At 34.9% G+C, this 26,488-nt stretch overlaps 1 protein-coding gene across 1 annotated transcript in view; it reads left to right on the forward strand.

Annotated features, from left to right (window-relative positions):
• Positions 1-20,667, forward strand: part of LOC132739325 (protein unc-93 homolog A-like) — a 98,836-nt gene extending 78,169 nt beyond the window's left edge. Inside the window, exon 5 of the mRNA XM_060727016.1 lies at positions 20,072-20,667. Within this exon, the coding sequence (XP_060582999.1) occupies positions 20,072-20,301 (230 nt within the window). The 3' untranslated portion in view covers positions 20,302-20,667. The remainder of the gene's footprint in view (positions 1-20,071) is intronic.
• The last annotated feature ends 5,821 nt before the right edge of the window (positions 20,668-26,488 follow it).

The following is a 26,488-nucleotide window of genomic DNA, read 5'->3' on the forward strand; positions in this document are numbered from 1 at the left end:
GAAACCGTCTCTGAACATGTTTTGCGTCAATTTTATATGGATAACGTTTTGGATCCCAAATTTGGTAAGTTTCCTTATTCACATGCTTAGCTAAACGCAATGTTCATCTGTATATGGCCGATGATTTTTGTGGGGGCTGGGACAGTAAATGTCATGTTAATGTTGTTTTTTTTTTCTAGAATGTCAGACGGTATATCAAAAATAGAATCTTAGTCTTGACAGAACTATGGCCCCTTTGAAATTCTACATTGTTCAGGCTCTTGTTTTACTATCAAGCACTAAGAATAGTCGAACACACTGGCTCTTGTTAAAAAAATATAAACAAATATAGACATTTAGGCAAAATTAAAACTGTTCAATAGAATTTCTTTAAACTAGGCATGTTGTTAGAATACACTTAACAAATCTTATAACTCTGTACGTATGAAAATCAATTTTTCTCAGATACTAATAAACATAGGTCTCTGAAATTTTAACCAAATATAGTACAGATATGTGGCATGATGGGTATCGATTTTTATGTCACTGAGAAATAGCGATGTGTGCCAAATTGCGCGAAAACCGAATTTCACATTTCTGTAAAATGCGTGTTTATAACGGGTGCAAAAAGGTCTAAATCTCTTGATTTCACTAAAATACAAACATAAAACATAGGATCATCGATAGGGTATAATACTACAATGAATTCCAGGGCATTATGTCACTATGATTTTAATATTTGCTTTATTGAATTTAAGTAAAGACTGGTTTATGTTATACTCCGTAACGCGTTATACTCAGTTACTAAAAGCAATGCAAACACGATATTTTCATGAAAATGAAAGTACCAAGAAAGTTTGTTTTTTAGTTTTAAAGTAAAATCTTAGTCAATATGTTTATTTGAGAAAATATTGTGCAAATTTTTTTTCAAAATGGATGCCTGAAATGCAAATTCCTTTTTTTCTTTTTTTTTTTTTTCTTTTTTTCGGCCATTTTTCTTTTAATTGCAAAAATTCTGCAATAAACTTATGTTTTTGGATGTCTTTTTTTAAATAGAATCCTTGATGGTCAATTATAACTTCATTTAGCGCCAATCTGCCATACTCACGTGCACTTTGTTGTTTATGTACATGTCACGGATGAACGCACATGAAAATACCAAGAAAGTTTGTTTTTTAGTTTTAAAGTAAAATCTTAGTCAATATGTTTATTTGAGAAAATATTATGCAAATTTATTTTCAAAATGGATGCCTAAATTGCAAATTCCCTTTTTTCTTTTTTTTTCTTTTTTCGGCCATTTTTCTTTCAATTGCAAAAATTCTGAAATAAATTTATGTTTTTTGGATGTCTTTTTTTTAATAGAATCCTTGATGGTCAATTATAACTTCATTTAGCGCCAACCTGCCACACTCACGTGCACTTTATTGTTTATGTACATGTCACGGATGAACGCACACAACAAAAATAACCGTTATTTCTGAATATAGCATTGTAAAAATAAACCATTAAAACGATGAATTCCAAAATTTTGGTAAAAAATGTCAAGTAATAAAAAAGTTATTCACATTTAAAAACTGCACAGTTAAAATTTTAGTTAAGTGTATGATAACAGAAACATTTAACGCGAAAAAAAAGTTGGGCTCACCATTAACAACATGCCAAATTTAAAGAAATTCTATTTTTCCTATATGTCTATATGAAAACTTCCGAAAACTTCTTAAATTGATTAGTTGCGAGATTTTCATATTCTCTTTCGAAGAACTTTCACTATAGACACTTGTACTGTAAAAAAGTTACAGTTCTCGAAAGAAACATGCGAAATTAAGGTTACTCATCGTGAAGATTTTTGTGCCCCCACTTTAGTGGCGGGCATTTAGATTTACCCTTGTCCGTCCTTCCGTCCGTCCGCTCGTCCGTCCGTCCGTCCGTTCTCTTTTGTGTCGCATGTAACTCAAAAAGTATTTGACCTAGAGTCATGAAACTTTACAGGAATGTTGATCAGCATGTGTAATTGTGCACCTGGGTATTTTTATCTGGATATTTTTAGTATTTTTAGAGTTATTGCCCTTGACTTAGTAAAATTTTGCAATTTTCAACTTGTGTCGCATGTAACTCAAAAAGTATTTGACCTGGAGTCATGAAACTTTACAGGAATGTTGATCAGCATGTGTAGTTGTGCACTTGGGTACTTTTGTCTGGATATTTTTAATATTTTTAGAGTTATTGCCCTTGACTTAGTAAAATTTTGCAATTTTCAACTTGTGTCGCATATAACTCAAAAAGTATTTGACCTAGAGTCATGAAACTTTACAGGAATGTTGATCAGCATGTGAAATTGTGCACCTGGGTGTTTTCGTCTGGATTTATTTAGAATTTTTAGAGTTATTGCCCTTGACTTAGTAAAATTTTGCAATTTTCAACTTGTGTCGCATGTAACTCAAAAAGTATTTGACCTAGAGTCATGAAACTTTACAGGAATGTTGATCAGCATGTGTAGTTGTGCACCTGGGTGTTTTCGTCTGGATTTATTTAGTATTTTTAGAGTTATTGCCCTTGACTTAGTAAAATTTTGCAATTTTCAACTTGTGTCGCATGTAACTCAAAAAGGATTTGACCTAGCGTCATGAAACTTTACAGGAATGTTGATCAGCATATGTAGTTGTGCACCTGGGTGTTTTCGTCCAGATATTTTTAATTTTTTTAGAGATATTGCCCTTGATTTAGTAAAATTTTGCAATTTTCAACTTGTGTCGCATGTAACTCAAAAAGTATTTGACCTAGAGTCATGAAACTTTACAGGAATGTTGATCAGCATGCATGTGTAGTTGTGCACCTGGGTGTTTTCGTCTGGGTTTATTTAGTATTTTTAGGGTTATTGCCCTTGACTTAGTAAAATTTTGCAATTTTCAACTTGTGTCGCATGTAACTCAAAAAGGATTTGACCTAGCGTCATGAAACTTTACAGGAATGTTGATCAGCATATGTAGTTGTGCACCTTGGTATTTTTGTCTGGTTATTTTTAATATTTTTAGAGTTATTGCCCTTGACTTAGTAAAATTTTGCAATTTTCAACTTGTGTCGCATGTAACACAAAAAGTATTTGACCTAGAGTCATGAAACTTTACAGGAATGTTGATCAGCATGTGTACTTGTGCACCTGGGTGTTTTCGTCTGGGTTTATTTAGTATTTTTAGAGTTATTGCCCTTGACTTAGTAAAATTTTGCAATTTTCAACTTGTGTCGCATGTAACTCAAAAAGTATTTGACTTAGAGTCATGAAACTTTACAGGAATGTTGATCAGTATTTGTGTTGTTGTGCACCTGGGTATTTTCGTCTGGATATTTTTTTAGTATTTTTAGAGTTATTGCCCTTGACTTAGTAAAATTTTGCAATTTTCAACTTGTGTCGCATGTAACTCAAAAAGTATTTGACCTAGAGTCATGAAACTTTACAGGAATGTTGATCAGCATGTGTTGTTGTGCACCTGGGTATTTTTGTCTGGATTTATTTAGTATTTTTAGAGTTATTGCCCTTGACTTGGATTTTTTTTGCAATTTTCAACTTGTGTCGCATGTAACTCAAAAGGATTTGAAATAAAGTCATTAAACCTTACAGGAAGGTTGCTCAACATATTTAGTTTTGCACCTGGGGTTTCGCTTGTGGATTTATCCAGTATTTGTAGAGTAATTGCTCTTGACTTACAGTAGTATAAATTTGCAATTTTCAACTTGTTCATGCATAGCTCAAAAAGTATTTCACTTGTAGGGCTGAAAGTTTACAAGAATGTTGGTCAGCATGTGTACTTATGCACCTTGGGGTTTGCTTGTGGATTTATTCAGTATTTGTAAAGTTCTTGCCCTTTAGTTTTCAAAAAATATTTGACCTAGATTACATCTTATGAGATTGACAGAACAGTGGCGCGGTGGGGGCACCCGTGTCCTATGGACACATTTCTAGTTACATTTGATTCGCACGAGGATTTAAGTATGAGAGAAGCATGGGACAAATTCAACGTTGAAAGGCGTGATATTTTTTTTGCGAGAATGTAAAATCTTGCTACTTTATCTATAAAAATAAAGAAATGCGGGACAAGACTTTAGAAAAAAAAAATAGCATGTCAATAGATGTCCTTTAACTGGTCCAAGCAGGACACCTTATATTTCAACTGTATTAAATCCACATGGAAAGTAATGGTTATTTACTTTTTGAATAGCTCTGCTTGGGGTATAGTCGTATTTAAACGTACTCAACACTTTTACAGATGTCTCTGATATAAGTAATAAACACAATAAAAATATTGTTTGAAAATTTTCTTAATATTTGCTGGAAATCACTGACCCGCGAATTGCGTAGTTCATCTACACAAAAGCTATCATTTGACTTTAATATTTAAGCTACAAACCGGTTTTAAACAACATTAGAACAGAAAATGCCCTATATCTGAAATGATGAAGTGGGTTTATAATTTATTATCTCTCGTGAATATACTCCAAAGAAAATAGAGTATACACTGGAAGACTTTTCTAACGCAACACTTGTGCTTTTAAGTGTATTTTGGGTTATTAAAGAATGGATATTGGTGAAATTAAGAGTATAGATAAATGAACACTTCACACATGTATTGTAAAAATTTAATTGTAGTCGATGAATGGAAAAGTATAAAACTTAACAGAAAAAAAAACATGAGTAACAGAGAATAAATCGCAAAATTCACAACACAACGATGTGAAATGATTGTTTTATCACAGCTCTTATCACATAATAAGGAAAACATAATATTATTCAGTTAATATCCAATATGTTCTCCCTGAGCTTGTAAAACTTTCATACACTTCTGTCTCATGGGCATTACATAATTCCTCAGAAATCGCTGTGGAATGTTCCTCCATTCCTGCACCAGGGCCTGTTCAAGCTCTGGTAGGTTCCGGGGTTGTACCGCTCGCCTGCGCACACGCCTATTCAACTCATCCCACAGGTGTTCAATAACATTAAAATCTGGAGACTTGGACGGCCATGGTAGCTGCTGAATGTTTTGCTGTTGTAGTAGGTTCCGGATGGCATGTGCTGTGTGTGCCGGTGCGCCGTCGTGCATAAGTATCATACCCCGTCCACCAGCTTGAAGATGAGGAATAGTGACAGGAATAAGAACGTCCTGTTAATATTTTTGTTTCCCTTTTTCATTTATAACCGTGATTGACAACATCATAGAGGTATTGTAATATTGTCGCGATCAGTATTCGGTTTACACTCATACACGGGCGGTTTAAACCTTATTTACACAGTCCCGGTTTGGTGTCCCGGTTTGCCCCGGTTTACACAACCGGGATCAACCGTGGTTAACCGGCGTTGGGCCGTTGCAATTCCGTGAAGTAAAGGGACAAATCATGGTGAACCGGAACAAACTGAGAGATCGCCACGGTTGTATTTAAATGAGCCCCGTCATGACAAAACCAGCATAATGGGTATGCGACCAGCATGGATCCAGACCAGCCTGCGCAACTGCGCAGTCTGATCAGGATTCATGCTGTTCGCTATCAGTTTCTCTACTTGTTATAGGGTTGGTAAGTGAACAGTATGGATCCTGATCAGACTGCGCGGACGCGCAGGCTGGTCTGGATCCATGCTTGTCGCAAACCCACTATGTTGGTTTTTTCATGACGCGGCTCAAATGTTTAATACAACCGGGGCTCACCTGCACTCACCAGGAGGAAGCCCAAAACCGTGTTCTATCGGCTTGGAGAAGGGAATTGCCGGGAAACCACCGTATCTATACCGCATCCATACCGTGACAAATCGTAGTTAACCGGGATGCGTGTCAATCAATGTCCAAACGGCAAAACCCTGGTGATAACACGGCAAAACAGGCAGAGCTATAGTAGAGCCATTGAGGTACATTGAGGTCACTGGCAACAACGCTCCGGTTGGAGCCGGTAATGTCCCGGATATTGCCGACAAGTACGATTATACAACGGTGATAGACGGTGGTGTAACGACCTCATGCCGATAACAGGAAATTTAAAGAACAGGAATATATAAACTTGAAGTGCTACTTTGGATCATTTTGTTAAGAGAAGGAACACGAGCGTGGACAATGTGTTAAATGAGAGTAGGAAAAAATCTTCATCTGGTGCATTTTCAGCTTCAGGTACCTCGACCTCTGAAGGTGTTGTAGGCACAGTTGTTTTCTAACTTCCATCCCCTTTCCTTCGGATGGCATCTCTGCTGTCTTTTTACCAAATGACTGATGTCAACGTGGTCAGGCAGTTTTATTCTCATAAACTTGAACCGGAAGCATCGGCGCATTACCGGAGCGTCACCGGCACAATACCGGCATCACCAGTAGCGTTACCGTGACAAAATAGGCGATGGTCGGGATGGACCGTGATGAAACCGTGTCTAGTCGGGTCTCCACCGGATTCAAGCGGGAATACACCGATTTAGCATCGGCGCTTATCGTATATATCCGGTGCTATATCGGGTTCTGATCCGGGAATACACCTGGGCTCTGTCTGGGGATGTAAACGTTATTTGCTTTCTCAGACAAACACCACGGAACACCCCGGTTCACCGGCTTAAGACACAGTAGCGATACCGTGGCCATTACCGGGACAGTGTTTCTTTGGGCTTTATCAAACGGAACCTGCAACATTTTCAATTTCCTCAACACACATCTGAACATAAAATTTAATCTGACATTTTTCGAAGAAAAAACAAACAAAAATACACAAGACATACATTATACATGTGTAACGACGATATTAATTATATCTGTAACCACTTTGATGCTCGTAGTTTTGTTTTGTTTTTGTTTTTTGTTTTGTTTTTTGTTTTGCAAACTCCTAAGGCCTATGTCGTCAGCAATTTAGGCATCCTCTTCCGACTGCGAGACGATTTGCCTCCTCAGCCTACTAGCCCATCATTCTACCAACTCAGGCAGCCCGGCCGTTAGGCTGTCTCTTTTGCCAATTTTGCAGACAAGTTTGCACAAAACTATTTACAGAACAATGTTAATTTTGCAGTTTCATACAAATGGTAGACAATTGTATAATTATCAATATGTACTTGTATAAGATCAGGTAAAAATCGAACGCAAAACAATATACATTTACTTACAATATGAGTATTATCGTTGTATAATTTGCAGCGCATTTCCATATATAATAAAATCACTCGCTTTCAAACAGACATAATTCGTCTTGAGTAGGCAGATTTAATTGATATAAAACAACAATGAAATTCGAGTTCAACAAAGAATTACATCTTGCGACATTTAACGGTAGTGTTGCGACATTTAACGGTAGGGAAAATTCGTGCGACATTTAACGTTAACATTGCGACATTTAACGGCAAATGATTTTGCGACATTTAGCGGCGGTTGCGACATTTAGCGGTAATGGTGCGACATTTAGCGGCAAGTGCGACATTTAGCGGCGTTGCGACATATAACGGCGCCACAAGGAGCACATTTGGCACGAATCTCCATGTGTCCCATCTTGTAGCAGATTTTCTAAACTTTTTCCTTTTAACTTTTACTAAAATTCACTTTTAAATTCAGATTTTATTTTCACTTTTACATCCAACTATACTTTTTAATCACCTTTTAACGACCTTTTTTTAACACTCATTCCTTAACAAAGATTGTAATTCACTAATATAGTGTTTCTTCCCGCAAATCTAAAGAGTCATGAATATAATTGAAAATAGGTAAATATCATGATATGGAGTAATTCATAAGTGAAATAAAATCCCACCAATACTAAAATACACAATTTTTAAGTTTTGGAGTAAAAAAGAAATATGATAATTTCCCGCCAAATACAGACATAATTCTCATGATTAGGAGTAATTCAAACATGGAGTAAGTTACATAATCATGATAATTACATAATTACATAAAAAGCAAACCTATTCAGCTTAAATTTTCATGTAACTAGTAAGATTTTTTTATTAGACGTGTGAAGTTGGCGGCCTGGCGGCCCAGCGGCTTAACGGCGTGAAGTTGGCGACCTAGCGGCCTGAACTTAAAAAAGAATACAAAATTGGTAAAGAAATTAAAACGACTCTTGATAAATTTTTAAAGACATATCTTACCATTTAAAAGTTACATAAAAACACATTTAGACAGTTTTTTTTATCTCTAGCGACCTGACGGCCAAAACTTTTAATGTTGTAGAAATGTTATTTTAACAATAAAACGGCATTTAATGAAGTTTAAAGACAATTCTTGTTATTTAAAGGATATATAAAAAGAAAAAAATCACTTTGAGAACACTTTTTTAATTTATCATTTTTATGAACTTGGCGGTCTTGCGGTCCAGCGGCCTAGCGGCCTGAAAAATATACAAGTTTGGCAAAGAAATTAAAACGACTGTTAATTAATTTTTAAAGACATATCTTACCCTTTGAAAGTTACATTAAAGAAAATACACATTTAGACAGTTTTTAGCTCGACTATTCGCAGAATAGTGTGTGTGTGTGTGTGTGTGTGTGTGTGTGTGTGTGTGTGTGTGTGGTGTGTGTGTGTGTGGTCGTGTGTGTGTGTGTGTGTGTGTGTGTTGTGTGTGTGTGTGTGTGAACACTGTTGTGTGGTGTGTGTGTGTGTGTGTGTGTGGTGTGTGTGTGTGTGTTGTGTGTGTGTGTGTGTGTGTGTGTGTGTGTGTGTGTGTGTGTGTGTGTGTGTGTGTGTGTGTGTTGTGTGTGTGTGTGTGTGTGTGTGTGTGTGTGTGTGTGTGTGTGTGTGTGTGTGTGTGTGTTTGTGTGTGTGTGTGTGTGTGTGTGTGTGTGTGTGTGTGTGTGTGTGTGTGTGTGTGTGTGTGTGTGTGTGTGTGTGTGTGTGTGTGTGTGTGTGTGTGTGTGTGTGTGTGTGTGTGTGTGTGTGTGTGTGTGTGTGTGTGTGTGTGTGTGTGTGTGTGTGTGTGTGTGTGTGTGTGTGTGTGTGTGTGTGTGTGTGTGTGTGTGTGTGTGTGTGTGTGTGTGTGTGTGTCTGTGTGTGTGTGTGTGTGTGTGTGTGTGTGTGTGTGTGTGTGTGTGTGTGTGTGTGTGTGTTTTATAGATTATATAGTGAATTTAAAAATCTTCTTGTGAAAAACCACTAGTCCAATTTCAACCAAACTTGGCAGAAGGAATTATAAGAATAAATTTTAAAAATCTTCTTGTAAAGACCCAAAAGGCCTAGAGCTTAGATATTTTGCATAAGGCATTGTCTGGTAGACCTCTAACAAGATTGTTCAAATTATAGTCCTGGGGTCAAAATTGGCCCTGCCCCGGGGTCATTGATTTTCACTATATACATATAGTAAAAACCTAAAACACCTTCTTGTAAAAACCCAAAAGGCCTAGAGCTTAGATATTTTGCATAAGGCATCATCTGGTAGACCCTTACCAAGATTGTTCAAATTATAGCCCTTGGGTCAAAATCGGCCCCGCCCCGGGGTCATTGATTTTCGCTATATGTACATATAGTAAAAACTTAAAACACCTTCTTGTAAAGACCCAAAAGGCCTAGAGCTTAGATATTTTGCATAAGGCATTCTCTGGTGGACCTCTACCCAGATTGTTCAAATTATAGCCCTGGGGTCAAAATCGGCCCCGCCCCAGGGGGTCATTGGTTTTCCTTATATGTATATAGTAAAACCTTTAAAAAATTCTTCTAGCAATTGACAAATGCTTAGAGCTTTAATATTTGTTAAATGATATCATCTAAAGGTACTCTACCAAACTTGTTCAAATTTTGCCTCTTGTGTCAAAATAAGCCCCGCCCCTGGGAGCCATAGGTTTATCTTATATGTTTATAGTTAAAACTTAAAAAATCATCTTCTCTAAATTTACAAAGGATAGAGTTAAGATATTTTGCATGAAACATTGTGTGGTGAACTCTAGCAAGATTGTTCAAATTATAGCCCTGGGGTCAAAATTGGTTCTGCCCCGGGGGTCATTGATTTTCATTATGTACATATAGTGAGAGAAAAAAAAATTGAAACGACTGTTGGTTAATTTTTAAAGACATATCTTACCCTTTAAAAGTTCCATTAAAGAAAAAAACACATTTAGACAGTTTTTAGCTCGACTTTTCGCAGAATAATCGAGCTAATGCAGTCACCCATTTGTCGGCGTCGGCGTCCCTGTGGTTAAGTTTTTGTGTGGTAAGCTGGTATCTCAATATTTACTGATGGGAATGGATTGACACTTGTTTTCTGTGATTATCTAACATGTTTTTGATGATGTGACCTACTTTCTTGTCCTTTGATGTACAGCTATGAAATTTGAACCATGCGGTGGCATAGCATTTTTTTCAAATGCAATCTTGATTTTTCTCTAGAAAAATCTGGATACTTTAATGATATAGAAATGTTATAAATATGATAAAAACTTTACTTTATGGGGTTTTTAAGACTAGTCTTGATATTTATAAGGTATATTAAAAGAATCACTTTCAGAGAACTTTTTTATTTTCTCATTTTTGTGAAGTTGGCGGGCTACCGGCTAAAATTTTTAATGTTGTAGAAATGTTATTTTAACAATAAAACGGCATTTAATGAAGTTTTTAAGACAATTCTTATTATTTAAGAAAAAAAATCACTTTGAGAACACTTTTTTATTTTATCATTTTTGTGAACTTGGCGGGCTAGCGGCCTAGCGGTCTGAACTTAAAAAAAAATATACAAGTTTGGCAAAGAAATTAAAACGACTGTTGATTAATTTTTAAAGACATATCTTACCCTTTAAAAGTTCCATTAAAGAAAAAAACACATTTAGACAGTTTTTTAATGCAGTCACCCATTTGTCGGCGTCGGCGTCCCTGTGGTTAAGTTTTTGTGTGTAAGCTGGTATCTCCATATTTACTGATGGGAATGGATTGAAACTTCACACACTTGTTTTCTGTGATTATCTAACATGATTGGCATAATTATGCAAAAAAGCAAATCAGAGTTATGGAGATACCTGCTTGCACTCAAAAACTTAACCAAGAATTTCTTAAATTATTAGAAATTCTTGTTTAAGTTTTTGCTTGCACCAAGAATTTCTAATAATTTTTTAATAATTCTATGCCCCTTTTTGACTTAGAAATTCTTGGTTAAGTTTTTGCGTGCAAGCAGGTACCTCCATAACTACTGAAAGGAATGGATTGAAACATCGCACACTTGTTATCTGCGATTATCTAACATGATTGGCATAAGTCCCATAACCCATAATTTGTTTTGTTTTTTCATAATTAAGCACCTTTTTCGGCTTAGAAATTCATGGTAAAGTTTTTGCTTGTAAGCTGGTATCTCCATAACTACTGAAGGGTTTGTGCCTTTTTTGAACAATTTTATGCATTCATAATAATAAAGCAGTGATTAACTCGATAAAACATCTTTATAACAAGCCTTTGTATCTTTTCGGACAATTTTATGTATTCATATTGGTAAGCATTATTATACTCAATGAAACACACTTGTGACAACTTTTCGAATAGTCGAGCGTTACTGTCCTCCGACAGTTCTTGTTTTTTCTCTAGCGACCTGCCAGCTGGATACTTTAATGATGTATAAATGTTATAAATATGATAAAAACGTTACTTTATGGGGGTTTTAAGACTAGTCTTGATATTTATAAGGTATATTTAAAGAAAAAATCACTTTCAGAGAACTTTTTTATTTTCTCATTTTTGTGAAGTTCGCGTCCTGGCGGATAAAAATTTTAATGTATTTTAACAATAAAACGGCATTTAATGAAGTTTTTAAGACATTTATTTCATGCTTTTCAGTGTTTTATTACAATATATCAGATGATTATATTCTGATAAACCACTAGTGAAATTTATAAAATATAATTTTCACTGTAGCAGGACTATATCTGAATGCGGATGAAAAGAAAATCATAACCAAATGGTAAGATAAGGCAGAGATAAATGCCGTCATACGTAAATTTGCTTATTTAGGAAAAGAAAGTCAATGTCATCCATCATACATCATGTTTAAAAAGTTAACAAAATTAGAGAAATTTAACAGAACTATATTTCAAAACTTATGATGTGACGTCATGATATAATGACGGAGAATGCGCGACGTTACGCGGCAAAATCAGTAAACAGATACTTAAAATCACTAAAAAAGCATAAAATAAAAAGAAAATTTATTTGTTTTACATATAAGATTGAAATATATTTCGCCACTCGTGAAAATATTGCATCTGGTGTTCACTCAGTGAAATTATATTTCAATCTCGCAAAACAAACAAATATCCTCTATCACTTTGAGAACACTTTTTTTATTTTATAATTTTTGGGAACTTGGCGGCCTGAACTTTTTGCGTGTAAGCTGGTATCTCCATATTTACTGATGGAAATGGATTGAAACTTCACACACTTGTTCTCTGTGATTATTTTACATGATTGGCACAAGTCCCAAAACTCTGATTTGTTTTTTTTGTGCATAATTATGCCCCTTTTTCGACTTAGAAATACTTGGGTAAGTTTTTGCGTGCAAGCAGGTACCTCCATAAGTACTGAAGGGAATGGATTGAAACTTCACACACTTATTTTCTGTGATTATCTAAAATGATTGGCATAATTATGCAAAAAAAGCAAATCAGAGTTATGGGACTTGTGCCAATCATGGGAATCAGTAAATATGGAGATACCAGCTTACACGCAAAAACTTAACCACAGGGACGCCGACGCCGACAAATTCCAGGTTTTCTGCGAATAGTCGAGCTATAAACTGTCTAAAATGTGTTTTTTTCTTTTTAAAGGGTAAGCATATGTCTTTAAAAATTAATTAACAGTCGTTTTAATTTCTTTGCCAAACTTGTTTATTTTTTTTAAGTTCAGACCGCTAGGTCACAAAAATGATAGAATAAAAAAGTGTTCTCAAAGTGTTTTTTTCTTAAATAATAAGAATTGTCTTTAAAACTTCATTAAATGCCGTTTTATTGTTAAAATAACATTTCTACAACATTAAAATTTTAGGCCGTCAGACCGCTAGAGATAAAAAAAAAGGCTGTCTTCTTCTTAATACCTTCACTTTTGAACATTATCACTTTTCAAAATTATATTTTATCATTTCACAGTGAAAATTATCAAAATATAAGATTTTCCCCATGTGGTACCTCAATTTTATTTTTGCTGAAAATGTCAGGGCTGTTTCGAGAGAAGCAAAGCTAAAATTGATAAAATAACTTAAATGTCAAAAGTAATAAAAAGAAGAAAACTTACTTCTATTCATTCAAATTACCAATCTTAAATTTTTTGTTTCATTTTAAGTCTGAAAAATACATGCAAAACATGCAAAACTGCTCTTGATGACAGTTGGGCATATCCCGAAGTATTCTTCCCAGCGTTCGTAAGGCAGCCTTTTAAAAATGCCAGGTTTTCAAATTTCCTTAATCCTAGCCGCTTTTTGAATACACATCTCTCAACTCTTATTTATTACAATCCTCAAATAAGTTTTCTTTCTTCTATGACAAACAAGTCCAAATGGTATCCCTCTGAATCAAACACAATTATGTTCCTCCTGTGAAATACACAACTTTTAAAAATGGCTGCCGCTTACATTTCACAGAGCCAGATCTAATATAAATTCGCCGTAACAGAAATGCTGTTAGAAAAAAATAGGACTATATAAAATTAGATTCTATTCCAAATATTGGCACCATTGTAACAAAAAAGTATTTTTAACCATAATTCATGGCGTGTTGAGGTATAATAATGTCATTATGTCATTATGCATTGCAGATCGAAAATGGAAGCAAAACCTTGATATTTTTAATTAGAAAGCAAAGATACTGTACATTTATTCTGGGAATGTCCGTATATACACACAATAGGAATGAAGTGATACATCAATAACAAGAACTATATTGGCAATCATGTAAATAAATTAAACAACTTTATACATTTACAAGCAAAATACCAAACATATACAAATGTTAATACAAATCAATGTTTAAAAACTTCAAGATCACGTATTGAACTGATACAAATAATAATGTTAAAATGACAACATGGAAACATTCAATACAACCTGGCAACGATTTATGAATAACTACTAATTTACAATTGTGCAATCGAAATCCCAATCATTTATCCATTTTTTCAACATTTCAGTTTCATCCAATAACAAGGAGGTAATAATTTAGGGTATGAATCATGAGTTATTGTTAATAAATGTGTATGCAAAAGTTATTTTGTAAAGTCAGTTAAGGATGCTTACCTGACCTATACTCATGGTTTGGACGGGTAGAATAAATGGGATGGGACCCGAAAAAAAATTGTTTCAGATTCAGATTTGTTACAGAAATTGTATACCATTTATTAGCCTGCGTTCCAGTCTATCATCTTTTTATGTGCTTCTTCTGTTCGCCAAATCGATATCATCAAAAACACCAATAAGTATGAAATAACGCGTATGCAAAAATATTAACGCCTGATCTATAACATTTCTTCCAACTTCGCAAAAAAATGATAAATAAAAAAGTTCTCTGAAAGTGTTTTTCTTTCTTTTTATATGCCTTTTAAATATCAGAAATAGTCTTTAGAACATCATAATGTCCCGTTTTTATCAAATTAATAACATTTCGATTTCCGGATGCTAGAGAAAAAAAAATGTTTCTAATTGTGTTTTTTTCCCCTTTATATAACTGTTAAATGGAAAGATTTGCTTTAAATAAAGAGTCGTTTTTCAATTCTTTTCCAAACTTTTTTACAACAATTCTGGGCTGACACGCCGCTGGATCGCCAGCTTCACAAAAAATTATAAAATAAAAAAATCTCAGTGATTTTTTCTATTAATTTCGCCTAAATGACATCGCCTATATTATATCGCCTATATTAAGAAATGTCTTTAGAACTTCATTAAATGCCGTTTTATTGTTTAAATAACATTTCTGCACATTAAAATTTTTGGCCGCCAACTTTACAAAAAATGCCAGCCGCTGGGCCGCCCGGTCGCCAAATTTCATACCGCTGGGCCGCTAGACCGCCAACTTTACACATCTTGCGATTGTTTTAACTCAAGCGACAAGTTCAGACCGGCGACCTTGTCTTGGCGCCCGCGTTTAACGAAACTGCACAAACCATTCGCAATCGGTTGCGCGCACAACAACGCCCGATATGAGCGCGATGCCCATTCTCACTTTACGCCATCATCAGGCATTCACCGTCAGTGGCGGCGACGTGATTGGAATACTCCGACGGCCGTGTATGAATTTACCGTCGAAAGGGCGAAAGGTTTGCACCTTAGACAGCATGATCGAAACCGGTGGTGGAAGCGTCATGGGCGGGATAATGGGTAGTCAAAAGACCCGGATGATACACGGCAACTTAAACGCCCAGAGTCAACGAAGTCTTAAATGGAAAGAAACGGTCCCGTTGGTTTTGTCAACAACACAACGCTCGTCCACACACGGGAGGATAACTAGCGCTCGCTCGCTTAGCTGCAGCCCATGTCAATACCATGCACTGGCCAGCAATGTCTCCAGATCAGATAGAGCATATCTGGAATGTGCTTGGCAGAAATGTACAACGACATCGCGCCCAACAGAATATCCTCCAACTGACAAAGTATTGATAGCGGAATGGAACAATCTTTCAAATAGATCAACGTTTCGTTAATTCTGTGCGTCGACGCGTTGACGCCAACTTAGAGGCAACAACCTATATTGAATAAAATGAAAAAATCGCATGCATTAATGTAAATGTTAACTGTTAATGAAATGAGCACGTAGTCAAAACGTATTAGCCACAAAATTGATTAATTGACCCTTTCCTAACAAACTTAAACATAATCAATACACAAAATATCAATGTTGTGCGTGCTTCTTATATGTTAAGAATTTTAGTTTGATTTCATGTAATTAGTCGTTGATTGAGATGTGCGCGCGTGTACTTGTTGATTACGATTAATTTGCCATCGAAATTCATCTTATACGTCACGTAAACAACTCTTTGAATCTCTGTACGGCGGTAATGACTGAATTAAAGATATTGGTGTTCGGATTTATTTTCTTAGAACCATTTTTTATCATTCCAAACAAATTTCAACAAAAAGTTGCTTTATATCTATCTTTTTTTTTCCAACAAAATGGCGAAAGAAGTCCCTAGAAATAAATATTTGTTTTGACTCTGCCCACTTTCATATTTATATTTCATATTTATGAGGATAAAGTTTAGTCAGTACGCAAACCTTTTGGTTTATTTTTATACCATTACTTGTAAATTGTAAAAACAGTTACTCACCATAAAATTCATTTAATATCCGATAAATCTTTTACAATTTCAACAAAAACAAACGTCATTTACTATGGATATTCCGTCAATATTTCTCGTGTGTCCGCCTCTTGCGTGGATATCAGCGAAACAACGGCGCCCGTTCCTCGTGTAAGGAACACTTGATCTCATTAACGTATTTGACATCATTCCGCTCACGCAATCTACGGCCAAGGCCCACATGTGCTCTATAGGTATAGGCCATTCGATCGTGTAAATGTGATTTGCCGCTAGGAGGTTACGTGTGTAAAGAGCAGTATGACAACGTGCATTATCCTGCTGAAAAACGTCAGCATTACCGTTGTGTATGTAAGGTACAACGGCAGGATGATGTCTGCAAGTGCGCGGAATTAAGGCGTCCTCGAGCAATATTCAATATTTTACCTATGATATTCCGCCCTATGCCACCGTAACATCCGCATTCCGCAAGCTAGATTAATTCAGCACCTAAAACTCACTTTAATACGATGAAAATTACAATTTTTGACCAGTGCTTTGCATATTGTATATATACAATAGTTTTCCGAGGAACTCCGTGACATTTATCACAACAACTCCTTAACAAGTTACCATAAGAACTCCATCCCTCGTGTAACACTTCCTCCCCCGTGAACGCGATATTCCTATCATTTATGGATAAACCAGGGCGACGTGTATGTGACAAGGGTATATATAGTGAGTGAACAGGTGATCAAAATAAGTTTTCATTTTGCCATAATTCCTTTTAAATAAATAATTGACTTACCAATAAACAATAAATAATGCACAGATCCAAATAAAATTTCTGTAAATATCTACTATAATTTATCTATAACGCTCAGTCTAAAAAAGTGTGGGGCAGTCTTTTTAATATTTCAGGCATATTTATAATTTTATCCTGTTTCAAACTATGAAAATGTGAGCATAATGTTAAACAGCGATATATACTAATCAAAAGTTCTAACACTCGTCTAAAAATGGACTTTATTTCAAAAAGAAGAAATTTACACATGAAATATTCACCACACGTATATTATCAAAGGTAGTTATTGTCTACATGCACATTTTGATAATAGCTTCATGCTTGAGAGCACACAAGCTTGGTCAGTCAAAGTCACTTTTCTCATGCATTATGTGAATTTTCAATCAATAAAGTTTGAACAAAACACTTCTTAGTGTATAGTCATAACAGCTATTTTCTTGAATAATTCCGTAATTATGCTAAAATTAAGCATTGAAAAAAGAGGGCGTGCGATTGGGATGTTACAAGCCGGAGCGCGCGTAAGCAATGTAGCGAGGCAATACGTAGACTGTTTCAAGCTACAGGTACTTTCTTTTAATTTTATATTTTTTTTTACACTTCATCGTCGGTGGACCAGACAACAGTGGGCAAACGTTCTTTTCAGTGATGACTCGAGGTTTACGCTACATAGCAAAGATGATCGCACTAGTGTTTACAGACGTCATGGGGAACTTTATTCGGATGCATGCGTTAATCCGCTCAACCATTTTCAGGCAAGCGTAATGGTGTGGGGCGGGATAACGTCTACGAGTCAATTGGATCGTTATCATTCGTTGGAACATGAATGCTTATAAGTTACATAAACAATGTCTTAAATCCCGTTGTCATACCATTTATCAACATGTTGTCAACACAATGGCGTCAGATTCCAACAAGATAACGCAAGACCCCACACGGCACGAATCACAACGCATCATTTGCAACAAAACAAAATTATCGTGTTACCGTGACCTGTGCGTGTTCTCCGGATCTTTAGAGCATTTATGGGATGAGCTCGAGCGTCGTATACGTCAACGTCTATTTGCGCCTAGAACACTGCGTTGCTTCAGGAAACTGACCCTTGTGATACGGAAAAGTCGATTTCTCGTTTATTTGTTGGATATGTTTTGTTTTGCTTTTGCATTTTGTTTTGGGCAAGAATGTTTTTCAATAAAAATTTTGGAATCGAATATTTTTCCGTTTTTTTTTTAAAAAATAGTCCCAAATTATAATGAGCGTTAGAACTTTTGATTAGTATATGTCATATTGTCAATTTGCGAGGCATACATAAATACTGACTTATCTTTTTCTTTTTGAGTAATAGAAAGAGCATCGAAACACGAGGATATCTGATTTGTACGAGGGGGCGTAGACCCCGAGCATAAATCAGGTTGCCGAGTCAAACACGTTCCTTGATTCCACAAAATGAAACCCCACAAAAAAGTAACCAATGAACGAGCATTTGAATATGATATTTCAATCGCTATACTCTCTGTCGTCACAATATGTAACAACACAAAATGAACCAATCAATGGACATGCTCTGGAGTGCTGGTAACTAATACCTGCACTATTTATACGATTGTCATATTTTCAACAGAGAGTGGGGACTCTCTTGAAACTATGATACAATGAACTGATTTAGTGGGTAAAATTAAAAAAAATAATTATATACATAATAAATAAATAGACGGGTGAAATTTAGGAGGAGCGTATATTTTTTAAATTATAACATTTTTGAAATATAACATTTTGTATTCTGGTTCTGTTTATAGAAAGAAGACAGTCCTACGCATAAACCCTTCCAGCCTGCTGAATCTCAGTTAGGGCTTATCAGTTAATCACTATTAACTGTATGTCTCCCATTAACACGTCCATTGAGTTGAGAGTTTTGTCATTATTAATTGGCCCTCTGTATTCTTATCTAATGGCCCCAACTTTGAAGGATCAAATTTCTGTAGAAGATACACTCACTAAATTTATCAATGTTTTTTCTCCTTTCTTTTGTAAATTGGTCTGTGGTCAAATTGAATTATGAAACTTAAAGTACGATAATTTTTTAGATTAATAATAAATAAAGTTCAATAGTTAAGTGTCACTGTTACTCCCCTCCCGGCCCGCTAAAAAACAAAAACCAAAAACTGTTCATAGATGTAACTTTTACTGCGCGACATGTTGTCTTGATGTGGAAGATATTTATGCATAGTAATTTGATGCATGACAGTTCGGACACGACTGTTATAAACTCTAATTTTGATATAGTGAACTTCAAAATGGTAGTGTGACCTTGACCTTTGAGGTAGGGGCGTGGTAAGTTGACGCGACACATCGTCTTGATGTGTAGACATTAATGCCTAGTTATTTAAATATCATTCAATGCATGACAAAGTTATAGTCCGCACAGGAATAAAGTTGGGACGCACAGACAGACGGACGTCTAAACAGACAGAGGGACGGTGCGATTTTAATATGCCTCCCTTCGGTGGCATAAAAATGTTTCTTATCAACACCTATATCAGGTGCGATTAGATTTATAACTCACGTTCTGTATTTCTAGAATTATTTCCATTTCATTAGAGATTTATTGAAATTTTATATATTTCTAAGAATTATCTTTGTTATTACAATAGCGATCAGTGATCACATGTGTCTCCTCATGATGGCCAATTGCATAATGGGACAAGTTTTGTGACAGACGGACAGACAGACGGACAGTGCACAACTAGACTTGGTACTAATCATTCCTGTAAAGTTTGGTTAAAATTGCACCAGTAGTTTATGAGGAGTAGTCCGGACAAGCTTTTGTGTATCTGCGGCAACACACAGAAAAAAACACCTTTTTATCAAAGGGCCATAACTCGGCCAAAAATCATTCAACCGGAAAACCCGTGCAATATGCGCAAGGACTTGAGCTACAGATCAATCCTGTAAAGTTTCATTGAAATTGCATTAGTGGTATAAGAGAAGTAGTCCGTACAAACTTTAAAAATAAAAATTAGGCCATACGCATTTTGTGTTGATTGATATAGCAAAACATTCAAATATAGAATTATATGTTAACAAAGCTTGTTTATATTTTCAGATGTGCTGTTGGCTTGGTCTACCGGTAGGAAGGAAGCTGCCGTGACAATGTTCCGTACAGTTCAAAGCCTCGGCCTCGTTTTGGTGTTTGTCCTTGACATTTGGATGCCCTTACTAAGTCTTATTTGTGTTTGTGGGGGCGTTCTTGTGCTAGGTGTTATATTTTACTTAGTTCTTGAAGTAATCAGAACACCACTGACGTCACTTGAACCGTCACCATTTTCTTTATAGATTAATTGTGGTGAACAATTTGTCTTAAAAATGTGCTTTTTTGCTTTAATATCTCTCATTCTTTGTTGTTTTAAAGATTTGTATCGTTTTGTTAGTTGTATAAAATATCTTTTATTTAAGAATGAAAATAGTTTTTTTTATCGCTGCAGATAAAAATTCTTTGTATCATGTAAGCTTCGCTTTAGCAGTTTCTTTTTTTCCTTTAGGAAGAATATTGTTGTTAAGAATTCACTTCGAAAACATTATGATGTCTGGCCCGTACTGTTAGTGCCTGAAAGGGCAGATTTTACACATATGTATACTGCGTTAATAGAGAACAAATGTCACCATTTGTCCAGCCTAAATAAAAAACATAGCTAAATAATATCACTAATTTGTCAATGTCACTCTCAAGCTCAATTATATCTTTTTTTGCCTTGTCCAAAGATTATTTAGCTGAAGTAAACTTACAAAGGTATAGCTAATTAAAGAACTGTCGTTCTGGAACTGTGATGTTGTTAACAGAACATTGTTCCCATGGAAAAATATCATCACACCCTACCCTCAAAAATCATTTTTCATTTTATTCCATTTTGCAATCAAAAAAATTATACATACACCGACGCAGTACATATCAAATTTTAACTTCAATATAAACGACACAATATGGTGCGCGTTGAACGTGAGAACAATCATATTCCAAAATGGTTCCGACTATAGCCATGCTGGTTCTCAACGCGAAGTATTTAAAATTTTGGAAAGCATTGCAAGTCGGTTTGATTGAGCCTGTATATGAGGGATTATGAATACGTGCAACATCCCTCACGCCCCTAATCACTGCCTAGCTGACTTGAGCGATACTCAATTCTCACTGCAGACTCGGTTTGATTGAGCCTGTACGACGATTTAGCACAGAGAGCTTTTGCCCGTCTTGTCATTTAAATTTTTTTTTTTGGATAGGAGGGCTTTTGTCCATTTCCGATAAGACACGCTTGTGAACAAGATGCTCAATGACAGGTATTAAATTGCAAATTATACAATAAATTTTTCTTCCTAGAGATCAAAAAAGTTAAATATAAAACTGTTATTCATCCCTGGAAAAAAAGATATTAAACATGAAAATGTGTATTTTTCCCGCTGGCAGCCGATTTCAATATGATGTGATAATTCCTTTGAAAATCTGTTTTGGGTTTTCGTATCCCCGATTGCAACCGAAACTTTGGTAGAAAGTCATGTACATCACATTTAGTCAAGTAGTTACTGTGCGATGAGATTCCACATACATGTGTACGACAGACGGACGAATAGCCATCAGGTCAATAAGATCACAAGTTGGGTTTCTAGAGATTTAAAAGTCTATGTATTTAACCTGGAATATATATATAGAAAATAAGCTGTAATAAACTGTAACAAAATCGGATAAAAATCGCTAGGTCTATGATCTAACCCTGCACAAATCACTTCGCTCTATTTATACTGTAACATTGTTTATTTTTTCAAACTCATTCAACTGCTTACTTTTAAAAAGGACTAACGTTTTGCAGATTTACATTTTCTAGGCATGCATAAATAATGTCGGAATGAGAGAAAAATGCGTTGGTCTCTCGATTCAAATTTTCAAACTGTCAAATTTATATTTATGAGACAATATATAGATCTGCGGTGCAGGGTCTGGATGAATAAATAAATTACTAGATACCAGATTCTGTTCCTTACAAGCAAAGCACAAAAACATCTTTTATAAACTTAACTACTTGTACTTTGAATAATGGATAATAATTATAATAATGGATTTGAATAAAAGTCACCTACCTGTCCTCACACAAATAATCCTCCATCTTGAAAATTCTATACTGTAACCGGAAAACGCGTAACACTCAACCTACGTCGCTGTTAAATGGTAGACAAATATATGTGTGATAATCATTTTTTCATGGAATTTTGAAATGTTTGAAATCGATTGAAATTTGAAGATTGAACAAACAGTGGCTTTTTGTTTTCTTTATTTTTGTTTCCGATTTATGATTGCCCCTGGAATTATTTATCGGTTATATTCCACCAATGATTCTTTTCCTGAGGATTGTAACAAGATCAGTCACAAACTATGCGTTTTTTTTAAATATTAAGAGAGAAAAATAAAGTCCCTCGCGAACGCCTAAGAAAACAAATTTTGAAGGCTTTGTTTGATTGGTACAGGAAAATGGAAGTACTATTAATTTCATTGTATAAAAAGAGGAATAATTTTAGATCAGAAAAATTATAACTGTAAAAGTACAACTTTACACATTGCCAATTCTTGCAGACCTCCAAGTGGAAAATATCAATGGATAATAAAAGTCTAACGTGAAGTAGAACAAACAAATTAGTATTATCCATTAAACAAAAATAGTTGTGTTTCACAATAAATTCAATAAATCTCATTTTTTATATGATAAGAACACATACATTAAGAGCGACAATCAGAATATTAAGTGTTCTGTTTTTTGTTATTTAATCTGATTTAATATTGAATCATACTTAAAATATGATCCATGCATAACACATCAAACTTACAACTTAAAACACGGGGGAGAATCACGCCGTTCGTTACCCAAACAAACAACATGGCGGATGCAGCCGAAAAGTAAGTTTTATCCTGTTTTCGTCATCTTCCTTTTTAAAGATTCACAATTTTCCGGGCAAACAGGATTTTATTTCGTGTTTTGTCCCGTACTTCATTTTCCACCGGTTTGACGTTTTAATATTGTCTGTTTCGTTTACATATGTATAATATGTACTATTCATGTACATTCTGGCTAGAATATTAATATCGTGACATTTCCTGGAAATGATATGGCGCACAAAGTATTAATGATAACGTAAATGTCAGTAAGCAAAAATTATTATCCAGTAGTCGGTATACTAGTTTTTACGTTTAAGGCCTTTCCATCTTCCACTTCTGAGACTGCAAAGTTGACGGAATATTTTGTAGATATGGTGCCCCAAATTTTATTGATGGTGACAAAGGAAGAAGTTTCTCTCAAAGCTGTATCGGTATACTAGTTTTTACGTTTGACACTTCAACAACGCCAACTTCTGACATTACAAAGTTGACGTATTCTTTTGTAGATATGGTGCTCCAAATTTTATTGTTGGTGACAAAGGAAAAAGTTTCTCTCAAAGCAGTAAAATGTATAAATTTCTAGATCTGAAACAGCTTGTTGCCGCAGAAAAACAGAATTAACCATCAAACAAACAGTAGACTCAGTAGACTGCAGTGATATGACATTGAGATTTAAGTAAAATATTTATTCAACAATGCAACTATCCATAGTGAACTTTTTGGCTAAACATAAAAGTGTTTCGACTTAATCGAAGAAAAGTCACGTCTGTTCAACACCATGAAAATCATTTAGCTTCTTACATAAAAACTGCGAATAACAGAATGTTCAACTTGTAAACTTATAAATCACCTATGATTGTACAAAATAGGGGTTTAAAATTATGAAACTTTCAGGTTAGATTATAACTATTATACGGAACGGAACCAACTAAATTATAAATCATGTTCAGACTGACTTATATAAAGTATATCAAATTAAAGAACTGTGGTTCTGGAACTGTGATGTTGTTCACAGTACATTGTTCCCATAGAAAAAATTATTATTAATTTTATTCGATTTTGCTATCTATTATACATACACTTTTGTGTATGTTGTACAGCTGCAGTTGTACAAAATATGGGTTTAAAATTATGAAACCATCAGGTATGATTATGTTCAGACCGACCTAGGTTTGACATTTTGATTTTAATGGATTTTCATTTTCTTTCGGTAATACACATCAGTTTACCGGAACCAAAACAGCTGTGTTGTTTCCCATGTTGTATTTCAGGGTATGTTATGTACCTGGGTGAAAAAAATCTGTTCTATTCAAAGTTTTGAAGGAGTAACACCCGATATTAAGTTAGTTTTTAAGATGTTAATGTTTTTGCTGAATTCGGACGGTATTACTGAAATTTATACATACATAAAGAACTAAGGTGACTCCAGCTATCAACAAAAAAGAAAACTTGTTCAAAGTAGAAACTAATAAATAGCCTTTTTGAGTAAGCCTACCTTTACCTAGTCTGAATCTTTGAGTTGTTTGTATTACAAATAGTTCTTCGAAAGGAAACAAGGTGCATCAGAATTTTCAAAGGTCACGAGTTGTAGGCGAGACCGGGGAAAGTTGTTTCACTTGAAGCATTTTGTGTGATTGCATAAAGACCTCTAAATAACCATATTCGCATACGATAAGCGTAAAAAATGTCCAATTCAATAATTTTATAATATCAAATTATAGCAGCACGCCTACAGATTCGTGCTCATTTTCAGGAAAATTTTGAAAATGTATTTAATCAAAAGGAATCAAAAGGAAGCAATTTACACATTATCAACGGCCTGAACACCACTGACCTCACTAGAACCGCCACCATTTATAGATTCTTTGTGGTATACAATTTATGTTAAAAAATGTGCTTTTTGGCTTTCATATATCTCATTCTTTGTAATTTCATTGATTTGTATCGTATTAATGACATTAGAATGAAAACAGTTTTTTAATCCCTGCATGTCAAAATGCTTTGTACAAATGTGTTTTCAATATATATATATATTTTCGCTTCGCTTTTGCAGTTTTCGTTCCGTATTTAAATGAATCATTTTTTTGTGAACCATAAAAAACAAAATATAGAAGAACAAACCATAAATGTTTGCTAAGTAATATTATGTATTTTTTAGTCATACTACTTATTAAAATCAGTGGGTACAATTTTATGGAGAAATACAGTAAGTTATCACTTAAACCGCGGCGCAGGAGTGTAATAAAGCCATTTAATAAAAACGATATTACTTTGACGTGACTTCATTTGCGCTATATTATAGAAACATAGCGTTAAAGCGCACTTTGGGCGCGTCATTGAAAAATTACTCATTTAAACAGTTTACTGTTCTTATTTGATATATGTGATAAAAAGAATATTATATTCGTGTAGATTCCTGAAACATCTTGTTGGTACCCTGGTGCCGCAGGAAAAAAAACGGAATTGTACCATCAAACAATATTGATAAAGAAATTAATATGTTTAAATGACTGTAAAATGTTTTAAATTAATACAGTACAGAATTGCTGTTTCAGCAAGTGTGAGTAACTGGATTTTTTTCTTCTAAAAGAAAACCACAAAAGAACAAATAATAACATTATAATTAGGTTAAAGATTGTTTAAGCTTATTTGTGATGATATGAATGTACTTGCAACTGTTTTCCTTTGTACAGTTTGAGAGGGCAACTAGCTTTTTGTTAGAAAAAGCCACCTTCTCGGAAGTTGCAGACCACTATCAAACTAAATTGTGAATGTGTACGTTGACATTTTCTAGAAAGTTGACATTTTCTAGAAAGTATGTGTACGTTAGTTTAAATAAATACAATAAATGACAGCAGGAAACCAGTTCTTTTTTCGTTAAAACATTCTCTTATATATTTTAAGGCCAGAACTGACATCATCAACACTTTTATACAATAGTGTGTACGTTGTCATCGACAATTTGCAAATATTCATAAAATACAGTTAGACGAAACTAAATACATTTTTAGAAAGCATCGGAACTGCCGCGGTCGGTAAGCTATGTAGCATAATTTAAATCGGCTGGACAGAAAAATAATCACTAAAAAACTTACCTCAACGAGCTATTTTGGCCGTGTACGTTGACTTTTGTGGTCATATGACCAAAGTTGCTTACCCACGGTGTATTCTAGGTATTGATAAGCATTCGTATTCATCTAGTGAAGAATTATCATTGCTACGTTCCCAAGTTTCACTGAAAAAAGTATGTCATAATTATAAATTAAATTTAGAAAGTCTTCATCCTCGATAATAAACTTAAGTCAAAATTTTCTGCGCATTCCTAGCTGTCATCATTTGTTGTAGTTTCAGGTTTATAAAGTACATTATTAATGATCAGTTTGTCCCTGACTAAAATGGCCCTCTTGCACGGCGTTCCTCCAACATCTTGGAAATCAATTCTAGTCTTTTTTGTTGTACCTCGGGCGGAAACTGATCGCTAACATTGTATCTCGTCTGATACAAATTGATGCTCTTTAAATATAATGGTTTTTCACAGTCATTTTTGAGTCCGTACTAAATTTTACTACCATCGGGCGAGTTTTATCCGCATTATGGGCACCTACC

Source organism: Ruditapes philippinarum, unplaced genomic scaffold (assembly GCF_026571515.1).
Source record: "Ruditapes philippinarum isolate M1 unplaced genomic scaffold, ASM2657151v2 ctg157_1_1_1_1, whole genome shotgun sequence".
Classification (NCBI taxonomy): Eukaryota; Metazoa; Mollusca; class Bivalvia; order Venerida; family Veneridae; genus Ruditapes; species Ruditapes philippinarum.